The sequence below is a fragment of the Stegostoma tigrinum genome, chromosome 9, assembly GCF_030684315.1.
Source record: "Stegostoma tigrinum isolate sSteTig4 chromosome 9, sSteTig4.hap1, whole genome shotgun sequence".
NCBI lineage: Eukaryota > Metazoa > Chordata > Chondrichthyes > Orectolobiformes > Stegostomatidae > Stegostoma > Stegostoma tigrinum.
The window spans coordinates 17,584,483-17,601,554 of record NC_081362.1 but is presented as its reverse complement, the minus strand read 5'-3'; the positions used below and the strand labels follow the sequence as shown (position 1 = coordinate 17,601,554).

Genomic DNA, 17,072 nt, shown 5'->3' with positions numbered 1-17,072 from the left:
TTTACCCTCTCTTCCTCCTAAACAGGTGCAATTCATTGCAAGCATTGTGTCCTCTTCGCAGCTTACTTTCCCACTTATTGTTCCATTATTAGCAAATCTGGATGCATTACACTACTTCTTCCTCATCTAAGCTATCAATATTGGTTGTAAATTGCTGAAATCCAAGCACTGATCCTTGTGATGTTCCGCTAATTATTATCTGTCAACCTAAAAATAACTAGTTTATTCCTGCATTCTTTTTTCTGCCTGTTCATCAATGCTCGGTGCATATCAATATACGTCCAATCCCGAGACCCATAATCTTGTGTAACAATCTCTTGTTCTACAGTTTATCAAATACCTGTATAAAAATCTGACCTATATTAACCTTTGTTACCTACCCTGCTAATTGCACCTCTCAAAATTAATAGATTATTAAATACGGTTTCCCTTTCGCAAAACAGTTTGATTCTGCCCGATCATATCATTCTTGAAGTATTCTGTTAACATGTTTCTCATGATAGATTGTAGTGATTTTACATAGAAACATAGAACATGAGAGCAGGAGGAGGCCATTTGGCCCTTCGAGCTGGCTCTGCCATTCATCATGGTCATGGCTGATCATCCAATTCATAGCCTAATCCTGCTTTCTCCCCATAACCTTTGATCCCATTTGCCCCAAGTGCTATATCTAGAGCCGCCTCTTAAATACATTGTGTTCTAGCATCAGCTACTTCCTACGGTAATGAATTGCACAGGCTCACCACTCTCTGGGTAAAGAAATGTCTCTCTGTTGCTATTCCAAATGCTTTACCCTGAATCCTCTGAAAGGGACCCCTGGTTCTGGACACACCCACCATTGGAAACATTCTCCCTGCATCTACCCTGTCTACTTCTGTTAAAATTTTATAAGTCTGTATGAGATATCCCTATTTGAAAATAATCCTAACCTGGTCAATTTCTCTTCATGTCTAAGTCCCGCCATCCCCAGAACCAGCCTGGTAAATCTTTGCTGCAATCTCTTGAGAGCAAGAGCATCCTTCCTCAGAAAAGGAGAGCAATACTACATCTAATATTCTAGGTGTGGCCTCACCAAGGCCTGGTACAACCGCGACAACACATCCCGGCTCCCGTACTCAAAACCTCTCGCAATGAAGGCCAACATACCATTTGCCGCCTTTATTGCCTGCTGCACCTGCATGCTTACCTTCAGTGACTGGTGCACAAGGACACCCAGGTCCCACTGCACATTCCCCTCTCCCAATTTACAGCCATTCAGGTAGTGATCTGCCTTCTTGTTTTTGTTTCAAAAGTGAATAACCTCATATTTATCCAAATTATACTGCATCTGCCATTGATTTGCCCACTCACCCAACCTGTCCAGATCGTGCTGGAGGATCTCTGCGTCCTTGTCACAGTTCTCCCTCCCACCCAACTTGGTATCACCTGCAAACTTTGAGATGTTACGTTCTGTTCCCTCATCCAAATCATTAATATATATTGTGAATAGCTGGGGTCCCAGCACTGATCCCTGTGGCACCCCACTAGTTACTGCCTGCCAATTTGAAAAAGACTCATTAATTCCTACTCTTCGTTTCCTCTCTGTCAACAAGTTTTCTATCCATCTTAATACACTTACCCCCAATCCCATGCGCATTTATCTTGCATAATAGTCTCTTATGCAGGACTTCGGCAAATGCTTTCTGAAAAGTCCAAATATACCTCATTGACTGGCTCCCCTTTGTCGACTCTACTAGTTACATCTTCACAGAATTCCAGTAGATTTGTCAAACATGATTTCCCCTTGATAAATCCATGCTGACTCTGTCTGATGGTGTCATTACTTTAAAATACTCCACGATAAAGGCCTTGATAGTGGATTTGGAATTTTCCCCACTACCGATGTTAGGCTTTACTGGTCTATAATTCCCTGTTTTCTCTCTACCTTCTTTTTTGAATATTGGAGTAACGTTACCCTGCAATCTGCAGGGACTGTTTCAGGGTCTACTGAATCCTGGAAAATGACCACCAATGCATCAACTATTTTAAAGCCACTTCCTTTAAGTACTCTGGGAGTTAGATTATCAGGCCTTGGAATTTGTCTGCCTTCAATCCCATTAAGTTTCCCTGAACTATTTCTCTACTAATATTGATCTCCCTCAATTCTTCCCTCTCACTAAATCCTGCATTTTCCAGCATTTCTGGTATCTGATTTGTGTCCTCTTTCGTGAAGACAGAACCAAAGTATCTCTTCTGTTGGACCTTGTCCTTCAATTCTTCCCACTTCCTACAGACAAAGGGGGTGGCCATGGGTACCCGCGTGGGCCCAAGCTAGCCCTGCTTCTTTGTAGGATACATGGAACAGTCCCTGTTCTGCAGCTACACTGGTCACATCTCTCACCTCTTCCTCCATTATATCGATGAGTGTATCGGCGCTGCCTTGTGCTCCCACGAGGAGCTCGAACAGTTCATCCATTTTACTGACAACTACCACCTAGACCATTTCTGATGCCTCTCTCTCCTTCCTGGACACCTCTGTCTCCATCTCTGGTAACCACCTGGAAACAGATATCTATTTCAAGCCCACTGACTCCCACAGCTACCTAGAATACACCTCCTCTCATCGACCTTCCTGCAAGAATGCCATCCGTTTCTGAAAAAGGATTCAGACTCAAAACATCAGCTTTACTGCTCCTCTGATTCTGCTTGGCCTGCTGTGTTCATCCAGCTCTAAGCCTTGTTATCTCAGACTCCAGCATTGGCAGCTCCTACTATCTCTATGTATTCTGTTGCTCAGCCATTTCTTTGTCCCCTGTTATACATTCCCCATTTCTGCCTGTAGGGGACCTACATTTATTTTCACCAGTCTGAATCTCTTCACGTACCCATAGAAACTCTTAGTGTCAGCCTTGATGTTCCCTATAAGATTACTTTTGTATTGTATTTTCCCCTTCTTAATCAATCCGTAGGTCCTCTCTTGCTGAATTCTTAACTGTTCCCAATCCTCAGACATATTATTTTTCTTGGCCAATCTGTATGCCTCTTCCTTGGATTGGCTACTATCTTTAATTTCCTTTGTGAGCCACTGATTGGCCCTCTTACCCATTTTGCTTTTGTCCCAGATAGAAATAAACAGTTGTTTCAGTTTTCCCCATGTGTTCCTTGAATGTTTGCTATTACCTATCCACTGTCATTCCTTTTAAGTATCTCTCCACAATGTATCAAGGCCAACTCATGCCTCATATCTTCATTGTTTCCTTTATTAAGATTCAGCACCTTAGTCTCCGAATTGACTACCTCACTCTCCATCTTGATTAAAGAAAATTCTGTCATGTTTTGGTCACTTATCCCTCAAGGGGTGTCGCAGACATAGCTTGGTAATGATTCCCTTCTCATTACACAATACCCAGTCTAAAATGGTCTGCTCTGTAGTTGGTTCCTCCACATATTAGGTAAGAAAACCGTTCCAGGAATTTTCCCTCCTACGGCATTGTGGCCAATTTGAATTGCCCCAACTATGTGCAGATTAAAATCACCAATGATCACCGATATTCCCTTATTACACAATCTCTAATTTTCTGTTTAATGCTATTCTCAATATTACCAATTCAATTTGGGTGTCAAATAAAAGTTCATACACCAAATGCCCATAGGGCTCTATCTCATTTGTGCAGACGTGCCTCTTAAAATCATAGGTTGTGGACTGTCAGACCCAGGGATTTATCGGCTTTAGCTCCATTAATTTTTTGGAACTGACATTAATTTTATGGCCCTCGCTCACAGTAGACCCTTGATTTCCTTGTTCGTTCTAGGATTTTTTTTGTGTCTTGACTGCATCTAATCAGAAAGCATCAAAAATGTATGGCTCAGGAGAAGATGCACGTCTGCACAAATGAGATAGGGCCCTATGGTCATTTGGCATATGAACTTTTATTTGTAGGATATTCTTGTTACCCAATTTCCTGTTTTTCCACTTTGCTGATCAGTGTGGTGGCACTGAAATCTGACTTCTGAGTCATAGGAATGTGTGCTGAAATGCCATTGTAGTGCCTTGACACAGAATCCAGGCACACACCTGCAGTGTCACAGGTTCACTCTTTTGGATGGGGTTTAAAATCAAAACTGTGCCTTTCTTCTCAAGTGATTTTTGAACTGTCGATGTAACTTTTTAAGAAAAATGAGTGAATTCTCCCTACGTCTTGACCTTTGAGCGCAGTGGAGGCCGGGACATTAAATGTCTTCAAGGCGGAGATTGATAAATTCTTGATCTCACAAGGAATCAAGGGCTATGGGGAGAGTGCAGGGAATTGGTGTTGAAATGCCCATCAGCCATGGTTAAATGGCGGAGTGGACTTGATGGGCCGAATGGCCTTACTTCCACTCCTATGTCTTATGGTCTTATATTTATCCCTTGATCAGCAATCAGAGCAGGTTATCTCATTATTGTTGTGTGTTTTCTAGTCCTTGTTGTTCCCAGCTTGGTTACCACATTTTGCTTCAGTCACTGCACTTCAAAAGCAGTATAGAATTGATGGTAATATGCTTTGGGATTCCTGAGATCATGAAACTACTAGATAAAATCAAGTTTTTTTTAAAAAACTTGAATTGTACTTTGCAAGTACTAATTAATAGATGTTAATCAAGATATGATTTCCACTGATTTTAATTTCCTAAAATGCTATCCTCTGTCCTTGCATGGGCTACACTAACACAGTTCTGGTTTTAGTTACAGTACACAATGGCATGAGACAAACATGTGCTTTAATCATGTTTCTTTATAGAGTATATATAATCATTGTAGGTATACACAGAAGATCAGCAATTAGCCCACTCACCTACAAAAGTCCACCTTTAGCGGTTAATCTGCCAAAGAAGATCTCTTCACAATTCCAGCAGTTGACCAGAGCATTCCTCTGTGATGATCATGCTGACCCCCTCATTATTTTGATGATTATAATATGCTGTATGTTATTTAAGCAAACACTGACACCTACTTTGGAGTGTCAGACAAAAATGGCTCTAATCCCCTTTCATCTGGGAGTTGTTGCCAGGCCGTTGTATTTGCTTTTGCTCCTACCCATTCTGTGGTTTTCTCCACTTAGCAAATTTTTGCAAGGTTTATATAAGTTCTACCCTTAGATAGAAAAGAAATCACCTCTTGTATACTATACATGGCTATCTTAAAGGTAAATAGTCTCAGTTAGAAAGTAACACATTCTTGCATATGTTTGAAGCAATAAAATGATATTTTTAACTCTTGTCCATCATATATTTCTTCAGTCATTGTGGCTTTCTTGTGCTGAATCACCCTTTTGTCTATATCCTGTATGCAGGATTGTCAAAAGCCTTCTACAGTTGAGGACGCAAGTACAAAATGCTAATAAAAATCAGCACGCCCATTATTAAGATTGCAAATTGCTCTGACTAAAAACTAAGACTAAGAAAACAAGTTCAAAATATGTGTTTAAGGGTAAGAAATAGATTTATCTCCAGTCTTAGACATGAATTGATGCTTTTAATTCTGAGTTCTATTTTGGGAAATTTTCAGATCCTTTATTTTGTTCTTAATATGCAAGACTGAAGTTTGGATTGTACTCTAGTTCATTTGAAAGCAAAAATAATTAATTCTGGAGTGACTGATTGTAGAAAAGTGTATGCTTAGAAAATTTGTTTTCACAGTCAAATACTGGATCATCTTACGCTTTAAAATGCTAGATAGTGGCAAAGAAACTGTCGTAATATTGAGTCTATGTCCCACCTAAGTATTAGCATGTTTGTGCCTGATTGAATTTCCACTGTCACTATTTTCATCTGTCCTAGGCAAGAGGATGGGATGTTTCAATTTACATGAAGACAAGTCAGAATTTACAATTTGATCCCAAAGAAAAGAATTCCTGAAATACAGTGCAATAAATTAAGGAGTTTAGCTTATCCATTTCACTGAAGTTAGTGGCTTGAGGAATAGCACGTAAATTATAGGGAATTGGCAACAAAGATATTTGAAATAGAGGATCATGTGTAGGCCACTCTTTGAAGCCTGTTTCTAAGTTTTCAGCCACTTGTGGTACAATGGTAGTGTTCTTATCTCTGAGGTCTGTGTTCTATTCCTGCCAGCTCTGGAGGTGTGTCACAATAAATCTGAACAGGTTGATATTTTTAAAAAAAACTTACCAAGTTCTTTGTATAATTTGTGCTGCATGCCTGATATTGTGCTCACTTTTGTTTACCACAAACTTCTATTCTTACTGAATGTCAATGCCTTTAAGAATTCCTTGACATTGTTTGATACCAGTCTTCTTGCTTGCAGTTTTATTATAATTTATGTTTTGGTCAACATTTGCATGAGCTTTATGATTTTCTTTTCATCTTACAGGGAATTCGTCTTTTCTAGATGGATATCATCATGAACCCACAAAGGTAAATTTGGATTATTGGAAAAGTAGGGTCAGTTGCTGCTTGTGGGGCAAATGGGAAATCTTCCTCTTGAATGTCCTGTCTATCTTTTTGGCCTTGAATATTGTATTTAATCAATCCAGGTCACTAGTAAAACAGATGGGTAAATTTCAGGAAATGGTCAACCATTAATTATCTTCATCTGACTTCTCTGCATTAATGATTAAATTGTTATAGGCTGGTAGACCATCAGAGTGGATAGTGTTAATATTTTTGTGAATTAATGTTAATTCTCGGAAATTAATCCATCTTTACTGGTATTTATTAAGAATTTGAGGACTTGCATTAATGTAGCACCTTTCACATCTTCAGAGCATTCCAGGGTGCTTGACAGCCAATAAAGTACTTCAGAATTTTCGTATCATATTGCTGCACGATTAATAAATACAGCATCTAATTTACGTGCAAACTTCCACAAGTATTAATGAGATGAAATAAAGCACTAAACAAAGGAGTGGAAGTTAATGCTACAGTTACACAATTCATGGTTACACCCCATATAGAAGAGTGTTCAGATCTCAGTGCTGCACTTGGAGGAGTATATATAGGATACACAAGGGTTTAGTGCAGATTTAGCAGAATATTACCAGAGTTGTTAAAATGTAAAGTAGGAGAGCAATTCGCACTGCCTATGTTTGTTTTAGAATTTTGAGGAATAAGCTCATAACATTTGATCAGGTTTCCTGTAGGAATTTACAATCAAGGGAGCATAACCTTAAAATTAGAGCTAGGTTTTGCTGGGGTAATGTGACAGAGCACATCAATATGAAAAAGACAAATGTGGAATTCTAACTACTCCAACACTTCTCCCTACCCCCTCAGATTTTTGGTAAACCAGATTAGTAAGGGCTGCAATAATGAAGTTAAGAAGCTGGTGCTATTAAATGAAAGAACAGGCTCAATCATTTGATTGGGCTACTGCTATGCTCCTAAGTATTCCATGCACCTGCATGACTTACATGGCAAAATTTCTCTTAATCTTAGTTTTGCAGTGATTCCTCATCATGGACTTCCAAATCAAAGGATATTGTCTTTACCTGCTCACTCTTGTCAAGACACTGCCTAATTTTAAAAGTCAAATCTCCTCGTGGCAAATTTGGGAAGTGTTGATAAAATATCCATGTTGTTCAGAGGAAAGATATAACACACAGTCAAGCACTGAAATACGTCAGTATTCTGAGCAGAGGGAAAGACTGGGAAGGCAGTTCAGTGGTCCCTGTCCACAAGGTTTGTTGAGATGATCCTTTTGCAGGTCAGAAAATTGCTTCTCAGTGTTACTTCTCCTGGTTCTTACAATTGTTTACTGAAGGCCAGGATGATTGTTTCATACTTATAGAAGTCTCTGATGTATTAATCATAATGGCTTACAGTATCTGATGTGGGAAAATAAATTGTCTATCATCAAGCTTTTGCTGCAGATAAAATGGCTCTTGTTCTTCGAGGTCCAATGGTTTCTGACCCAAGCATTCACAGCTACAAGCTTTATAGCTATCTAGGAACCAATCCCATAGTTGTTGGCAGGAAGGTGGTCTTTGTCCTGGCTTTTAAAATGATCCTCCCATTTAAATGCAAAAATGCAGAAAAATAAAAAGATACAACCATTACAAGACTGTAGCTCTTTGGTCTGTCATTCTTGCTGATACAATAACCCCATCCATGACAATTATTTTCATACATTCACTGCCCTCAGCTTAAAGAATCTGAATCAAAATTGCCTTTTTTGTCCCTTCAGGTTGAAGGCTGACTGCTCTTGTTTAAAGTGATCTGTTCTTGTTAATGAGATTGTTTTAACATGTTGGGAGTAAATCTCCCATTGGCAAGACTTAATGCTAGTGAAAACTCAGGTTGTATATGTATATTTGTTCACCGCAGAGGTAGTGCAGCAGACAAAGCTCCAAAGGAAGTTTTCTCAACTATGCTAACATTGTATCAGAGATCAGAATGCTTTTCAATGGCTCTTTTTGAGTTCTTCTGGAGGCTTTTGATTTTGTCGGGAGTGGGGTGGGGATTGAGAGGGGACCTAACATTAAGGAAACTCCACTAATGTTGTTCAAGGCAAATTGAGCAGGGAACGTCCCCATCTCTGGTCTAATTCATCAGTAAAGGGTAGTCATTCCGGAAAAGATGCTACACCACAATGTGTTCACCTGTAGCTGTACTGATTCAAGACAAGAGAAGGCATCATCCATATGATGAAGGTGCAACAGTTACAGTGGCAGTGACAGATCATTGACTGCATGATTATCTTGTCTGCATCCTGAATGGCTTTGCATCAAGACACATTTTTAAGGCAGGATGTTTCACCATCTTTCACCAGATTGCTGTGCGTATTTCATCTTTATGTATTAATGACGCAAAGCAAATCAAGAAATGTCACTACTGTGCTCTTTGATATTTTGGAGACACAGAAAAGCTGCTGTTTTTTGCAATAGTAAAGTTCAAAAATCCACATTTGCAAATATCAAAATATTTTCAACACACCATGCAGCTAACAAAATCGTCTGGTTGATCTCTAGCTGTTATCAGATTTTTGAACGGACCTCAAATGTTAATTTTGCACTCTTTCTCCCCACCCCCCACTCGCTGCAGCTGTAATACTGTATTTCTGCACTCTGTTCTATCCTGATGCACTTTGTAGTACATGATCTGCCTGTAGAGCATGCAAAACAACACCCTTCAGTGTATGTAAGTGCATGTGAAAACAATGAATCAAATCAAAGCATTTTTGATGTTTGGATCAGGAAAGTGGACAAAATGTATTCATGGAAAATTACCATAATCACAGATAACTGTTGCAGATTTTACTGGCCTTGAGCCTCAAGCTAACATTTGTTACCTCCCAAGCCCCAGCCAATCAATCAACAGATGATTACCTAGAAAACAACTACGACAACTGTTGATCTGTCCAATTAATGACACTATCGATAGGACGCAGGAATACAACCCAACTCTAGAAGAATCACATTCATAGTAAAGAAAGCAAAGGAGATGGTGATGGCACAGTTGCCCGTTGCTTCTGCCAATTTTGCTTTATAGAGGCTACTGCTGTGCAAGATACTGAGAACAAGGAAGAACAGGGGAAGGACAGCCAACACAGTGAGTCTCTTTTTGCTTATCTGTGGGCAGCCAGCGTGGAAGTTCCAGAAGAGGCAACCAAGGAAATTTAGGCCAAGCAGGATGAAACTGGATGCTGATAAAATTATTTAATGTAAGATGCAGTACATTCTTAAACGAAAGAGCCTGATTGCCTTTAAATCTGGTGAATGAACACCTGCCAGTTTACCTAATTGAAGCTACTGAGGCCATTGAGATGTTACAGAATTTCTCACTGCATCGTGAAAACATGGAAAACATGTTTGAATGCATTGACAACATGGCAGCCTGTTGCATTCATCTGAACACATCATGCCAAGCAGAAAAATATTTTCCATGATTTTTATTATATAAGGTCAGGCCATTGATAAAATTGAACAAATTTAAAAATAAACATTTTTCACATTTATTGCTTCAGTCCCTTCAGGTTTTTTTTAAAATAATACAATTTGTTTATAAACATGTTTTATGTAGGGGTTTACATGGCTGTCTCAAAGCTCCGCATGATAGGCCTTGATTCTATTATCGAAACTTCTATATTTATATAGCCCTAAGCTATAGATTCCACATTCAAGAAATTAAATTGCCTGAGCAGTCTCAAGTTTCTCTGACTCCAAGCTAGTTGAGAATTCATCTTCTGGCAGGTTTAAAATTGCTCATTGCACGAACCACAACAAATGTGTAAAATGTCTTAACTACCAAAAGTAGCCAGTTTGATTCCATATGTTATTGTTAATTAGAACAGAAAAATACTTTCAACTTAATTTTTCTGGCAAACTGGTTTATCAACTAAGCTACTATGTGAATCAGCTATATCCACTTTAATCCCAAAAGTTCATTCATACACAGACAGGATGAGATTTGCACAGCATGATTATGAGTGAAAATGTTGGGGGAACTTTCTATCGACTCCTTTTGTTGATGAGTTCATATTGTGCAACTGACAGCAATGAATGGAAATCTTCAGACCAGATTTCAGATTCGGTTGAGAAACAGTTCATCACCTAATAATTGGAACTTTACCAAATAGATTTGTTTAAATTTATTCAGCTAAGGCATGCTTTCAACTTAATGATCTTACTCTTACAGGCAAGAAAACAGTATTGCATCCTTACAAATTTCTTCAGATAACTGCCCAAAGCTTTCATTGTGTATTGAAAAAGCATCCATGACCTCAGTCCAGAAGGGCTTGCTACATAACCACAACGTAAATACATTAGGGTTTGTTTGCTGAACAGCTAAAGCAATAAAATTCCAGCCTTCTGTCTCTCTCAAATGTTGCTGTACCCAGTTTCCAAAGTCACATTTTGTTTGTAGACAGCAAGTAGGTCGTATTGTTTAACCTTCTGACTTTCCAATTCCAGGCAATCATGATAAATCCTTTGCAACCCAATAATGCCCAAATGTCCGTTTTCCAATTCACATATCCATAAATATGGGTTCACAACAGGTCTCCATCCTTAGAAGATGAAACCCCATTTTCAAATGCCTCTCATTACAATATAACTTATTTACAGCAAAAAAATTGTCATTCTCTCTCTAGACAAGTTTTATGCAATTTCCTGCCATCCTTTAATCTCCAAGCTATTTTGATAGTATTACATTTTTGGACTATGTCAACAATTAAGTATGAAATGCAATTGTTACTTTTAGTCTAGCTATTGCAGTATAAGAATACATCACAATTAGGTGCAATCCTGACAACTTGGTTTATTAGTCTTGGAACAAAACTAGAGAGTGTTTAAATTGAATAGCATGGCTCAACATTGATGCCACCCATCTGGTGTGAACAAAAAACTGCTGTCTCTTCAGTTCTTAATGTTATTGGTCTTTGGAAAAACCCCTTCAATAAATGAGTATTAGTAAGGCTGAATACACTGCCAACCTCATAAATGCAATTTTCTAATTCAAGAATTGTTCATGAATCCATTTTTATTACTACACTTGCTTTTTTGTAATCAGTGCAGATGTTAGTAAATCCATTGGGCTTAGGAACTAATACATTTGGTAAACTGCTTAGGCTTTGTTTAGTTAAATCATTTTCTAACGTACCAAATTTCTGTTTTCACCTGAGCTTATTTTCCCCAGCTAAAATATTGTTGTATTGGCACTGATTCCCTTTTAACTACATCTGTGTGTATCTGTACAGATTTCTTAGAATTCCATGAGTCATCTCGCTTGATTTTTAACTTGTCCATCCTCCAAGTTTGAAAATGTAGTGCTAACTGTGTCACTATTTCAGTATCAGCTAATTTGAAAGTGGGAGGTTCATGTTGTGAATTGCCTGCATCTCTTTATACCTCACTGTTACTTTGTCATCCTTTACTATTCCCACTACCTAACACATTTGACCCATACCTTATTCTGTACAATATTATTTTAACATGTTTATGTGACATTTGATTCCGAGGGCTACATATGTGGCATGTGCTGCCAGTGTCCGACAGTCAAAATGACTGTTTCATTCTTTCAAATTTTTTGCAGGTCAGCACGGGCTGTTCCCATAAGTTTCAAAACATTTGACTGTATGCTTCAAAAACTAACTCATGCACACCATGAATAACTTCTGTTAACTGCCCGATGATCTGTTGACATGTCTTCTGACAGACATAAATTTCTTTGGTCCTATCAGTCAACCTATTCTGCATGGGCTGTGTACCATTTTTCTTCGGCCAGTTCATTGTTTTGATGTGTCTTTTTCATGCGACTTAATGCCTCCATGTCCTTTACCTTAAATTTCACAGCAGCCTGTGCACATTTAAATGTTCCTTGCTGAACTTCAGGTTATGGCTGGATGTTTTTCTTATCAAAACCTTCCTGTTCATGAGTTGTGTGTTTTTTTTTGTTTTGAAAGACTCCAGTTTCTAAACTGATATTCTAGTTTCAGTTCCCTCTATTTTACTTCTCTCTGCCCTGAAACTCCAATTCTGGCCACTTGCTTCCTCTTAAATTTTCTGCTTTTTGCTCAAGTTCAAGTGCTTTAATTTGCTTTTCCATTTCAAGCTGCTTTCTCACTAACTCGAGTGATTTACCATTGGGTGTACCTGATCCCTCTTGTATTTTCACCAATTCCAAATGTTGTGCCAATGTGTTAATTATTTCTGCCTTTTTGCCTGTTGCAGAAAGTTTTTCTCCCCTTCTGTTTGTCACACCCGACCTGTCCCAGTCTGTACTCTGAGAATTGAAGTCCTACATCGTGAATACTATTTGGTTTTTGCCCTTCTGTAATTTCTTTCCAAGCTTGTCTCTGTGTTTAATTTCCGCTAGTTGGAGGTCTATAGGATACACTAAGTAATGTAATGACATCTCTATTGTTTCTTAGCTCAAACCAGATCTGTTTTGTCTTTGACCTCTGTTTGGCATCCTCTCTCCCAGGCACTATTATTATCTTTAAGCATCACTGCTCACCATTTCCTTTCCTTGATTCCATTTCCCTTGCTGAACACCTTGTATTCATAATACTTAATACCCTGTCCTGCTTTTTTTTTGATGCAGGTTTCCTTTTGCCAAATCATATTCCCCTTGGCTGTCTGCACGTGTAGCTGTCCACCCTTATTTACCAGCTTCTGTTTATTTGCACACCTTATTTTATTCTCTCATATTCCAATTTCACTCAGTGACTTGCTGTTTCTCACTAGTATTATCCTTTTTAATTGTACTGACATATTGTTTTTCCTCTCTAATGCTACCTCCTAGATTTTGACCCCTATCAAGTAGGCTTGAACATTCCTCTTTGGCAGCAGCAAACACCCTGCAAGAGTATTGGTCCAGCTTTAGGCCCTTTACAGATTCCGTCTTCCCCCAAACTGGACCCAATATCCTAGCACTCACTCTGCAATATCTCTGCAGCATACATGCCTCTCCTTTACTCTCATTAGTGTGTGGCCCAAATAATCTTTTTACAGTGATGTGTATTTGGAGATGTATACTATTTGGGACTCTGGATTAAACTCCTCAGTTCTTCAAATGATTAGAATCTTAGAGCTGTACAGCACGGACACAGACCCTTTGGTCCAACTGGTCCATGCCAATCAGATATCCTGAATTAATCTTGTCCCATTTGACAGCATTTGGCTCACATCCCTCTAAACCCTTCATGTAACCATCCAGATACCTTTTAAATGTTGTAATTGTACTAACCTCCACTACTCCCACTGGCAGCTCATTCCATACACACGCCACCCTCTGCGTGAAAATGTTGCCCCTTAGGTCCTTATCTTTCCCTGTCACTGTAAACCTCTGGTTCTGGACTGCCCCAGCCTGGGAAAAGGACCTTGTCAATTCACCCTGTCTGTGCCATTCATGATTTTATAAACGTCTGTAAGGCCCCCCCCCCCCACCTCGGCCTCTGCTCCAAAGAAATTAGCCCCAGCCTATTCAACCTTTCCCTTCAACTCAAACCCTCCGACCCTGGCAATATCTTTGTAGATCTTTTCTGAACTCTGTCATATTTCACAACATCTTTCCTATAGCAACGAGACCAATATAAACCAAAATAACTGCAGATGCTGTAAATTGGGAACAAAAAAAAGTTGCTGGAAAAGCTCAGCAGGTCTGGCAGCATCTGTGAAGGAAGAAACAGAGTTAACGTTTTGGGTCCGGTGACCCACCCTCAGAACGCAACTTAACCGATGTCCTGTACTGCTGCAACATGACCTCCCAACTCTTATACTCAATACACTGACCAGTAAACGCAAGCATGTTAAACGCTGCTTTCACTATCCTGTCTACCTGTGACTCCACTTTCAAGAAACTATGAACCTGCCCTCCAAGGTCTTATTGCTTGGCAACACTCCCCAGGACCTTACTATTAAGTGTATAATCTTGCCCCGATTTGCCTTTCCAAAATGCAGCACCTCACACTTGTCAGCCCATTGGCCCGTCTGATCAAGATCCTGTTGTATTCTGAGGTAACAAGGTGCAGAGTTGGACGAACACAGGTCAAGCAGCATCAGAGGAGCAAGAAGGCTGAGGTTTCGGGCCTAGACCTTCTAACCTACTTTGCTGTCCACTACACCTCTGATTTTGGTGTCATTTGCAAACTTGCTAACCATCTAACCTATGTTCGCATCCAAATTATATTTGTATAAGTGACTAAAAACAGTGGACCCAGCACCGATTCTTGTGGCAAATTACTGGTCATAGGCCTTTAGTCTGAAAAGCAACTCTCCACCACCACCCTCTGTCACTGACCTTCGAGCTAGTTCTTCCTCTGTTCCATGTGATCTAACCTTGCTAACCAGTCTACCATGTGGAACCTTGTCAACTGCCTTACTGAAGTCTATATAGAGTTGTATGGAATTTTTTTAACCACTGAGTTGTCAGGTGGAGACCTTAATTTAATGATTCACCTGGCAGTCAGCATTTCTACTCGTATGGCGCTCCCTCAGTACTGTGCTTATTTAGCCAAAATACAGAAAGGCCATAGAGGTTGGTGACTGTTTACTCTGGAAAAATACTCCAGAGAAGTAGGAGAGTTTGCTGAAGTTTTTATAATGAGTCTGTAAGAAACAGACTGGCCATGGGCACCATTTCAAGATCGGATTGTGTAAATATTTGGCAGAGAAAGCAAATGAGCACAGAAGATAGAGCAGTATGGAATGCTTTTACTTCTGGATCAGCCCGAGGGACTCCAATGGCATTTTCTGTTGGTGTACCCTCCGGGATTCCTTGTAAAATTTGTGGAATAAAGACTGATATAAGCAAAGGGGCAAAAGTAAAAAGTATTGAAAGGAAAAGACCAAGAGGGTGGAATCTCAAAATAAATGAAACAGTGAGGCGAGGAAAAAAATGGCCTAAATAAGGAAGGGCTGATTATTTATGTTAACGTCCTGTCAGCAATTTCTCGAAGTAAAGAGTTGGTTATTAAAGCATGTTTTCTGTTGTTTCCTTATTCTCTGTAAGAGGTTGATGAAAATTATGCCTTTGTGGCACTTTCAGTTGGATTTTCCTTATTACTGCAGTAAACAAAGAATTCATTTTTAGGGCAAAAACAGTATAAAGTTCATAGTACGGAACAAAGGGAAAAAGCGCAGTCTTGTTCCCTTCAGCCTCAGGTGAGTTAGATACTGTGCACAATAAAACTCTGTCCATAAATACTGTCTTTTGTGACCTCAGTAAGCTCTTGCCTTTTCAGCAGACACTGGTTTAGTTTTTTTTAATTCGCATAGTTGAAACTTTCTGTTTGTCTGCTGGTTCTCAGCTCAAATAAAGACCTTCATTTAGTCCCTGCCATGAATGCAGCATAGTGGTTCTGGAAACAGCAGGTATGCAAACTTCAGCCCCAGATTAGAACAGAGACACAGTGTTTCGTAAGCAGACTGGTTTGACGTACACGTTAGGTTAGTTATGAAACTGTGGCTCTCTGTGTCTACATCAAATATTCAAACCACAGAAGTGACACAGTAATCTTCTGTAGTATTAATAGTGTTGGTTTTGAATCAACTCACTGTATGCTGCTTGTATAAACTTCAAAAACAGAATAGCTTCTGAAATAAATCTCGCGAACATGTTGTGAGGAAGGGATCCAGTCGTGTGGAAATTACATTTCCTGACGAGGAGAGCACTATGAAACATCTCCAGTGGTGGTTTTCTTCCTTAACTTTGGAACTGGATTTAATTGTATCGCGTTTTATAACTGTCAGTTGATCTCCGGTGAATCCAAGAACTGAGCTGGCTGACTGTGGGTGGAGGGTTTGTCTGAGATACTGAGTAGAAGGCAAACATTAAAAGTCCAGTTTTGTAAGTGCTCAAAAGGAGGCAGCTAATGGAGATCAAGCGTGCTAATTAGACTAGTATTGTGTTTTGCTTGCTCATCAATGTTGATCCACTTGTATTGCACCCCTCTCCTGCAAACAAGGTATGGCTATGTTTGAGTTGAAGAGGTAAACTAACTTAATGCAGAATAAAGATCTAACCTGTAAATCCTTAGTCATTGGGGTCTTAGAAAAACTCGTTATAACTTCATATCCTGGTTTCTCAGGTCTAGGCACAACAGTTTTGCCATTTAACTGTATTTAAAGTATTCTTAAATATTTCCTGTACAGTGATGGTTTGATTGTCTCTCTTGACCCAGCAATAGTGCTAAATTGAACAATCCTTGAATAATTTGGAACAAAACTGTTGAGCCTGGTCCAAATTGTGGATAATGGAAATTTGAAGCCATAACTAGCTCCCTTTCCTTCTGTCAAACTAGAGTGGGCAGTGATTAGTAAAACATGGAAGGTAAGAAAATAATTTGATATCCTGAATTTGAGGGTGTGTAGTACTGAAATTGAGTGCCAAATATGAATTTAGTTCAGATAATAAAAACAAAATTGTACATTGTGAGTCTGTATGTTGTATCAGAAGTAATTCTCAAGGTGATTAGAAATTTGCAGAATTACACTCTATTGGTTCATACATTCAGAAGAACCACATGCCTTCCATGCTGGAGGAAGCATCATGACATATTTTCATTTGCTTATGGCAATGAACATCGTTGACAAGCCAGCGTTCATGGCCTGTGTCCTTGTGAAACTGTGGGTATCTCCAAAATGCTGTTATTT

General features: G+C 39.3%; 1 protein-coding gene across 1 annotated transcript in view; it reads left to right on the top strand.

Moving 5' to 3' along the window:
- Positions 1-17,072, top strand: part of usta (uronyl 2-sulfotransferase a) — a 73,543-nt gene that overhangs the window by 11,033 nt on the left and 45,438 nt on the right. Inside the window, exon 2 of the mRNA XM_048535449.2 lies at positions 6,353-6,396. Within this exon, the coding sequence (XP_048391406.1) occupies positions 6,353-6,396 (44 nt within the window). The remainder of the gene's footprint in view (positions 1-6,352; positions 6,397-17,072) is intronic.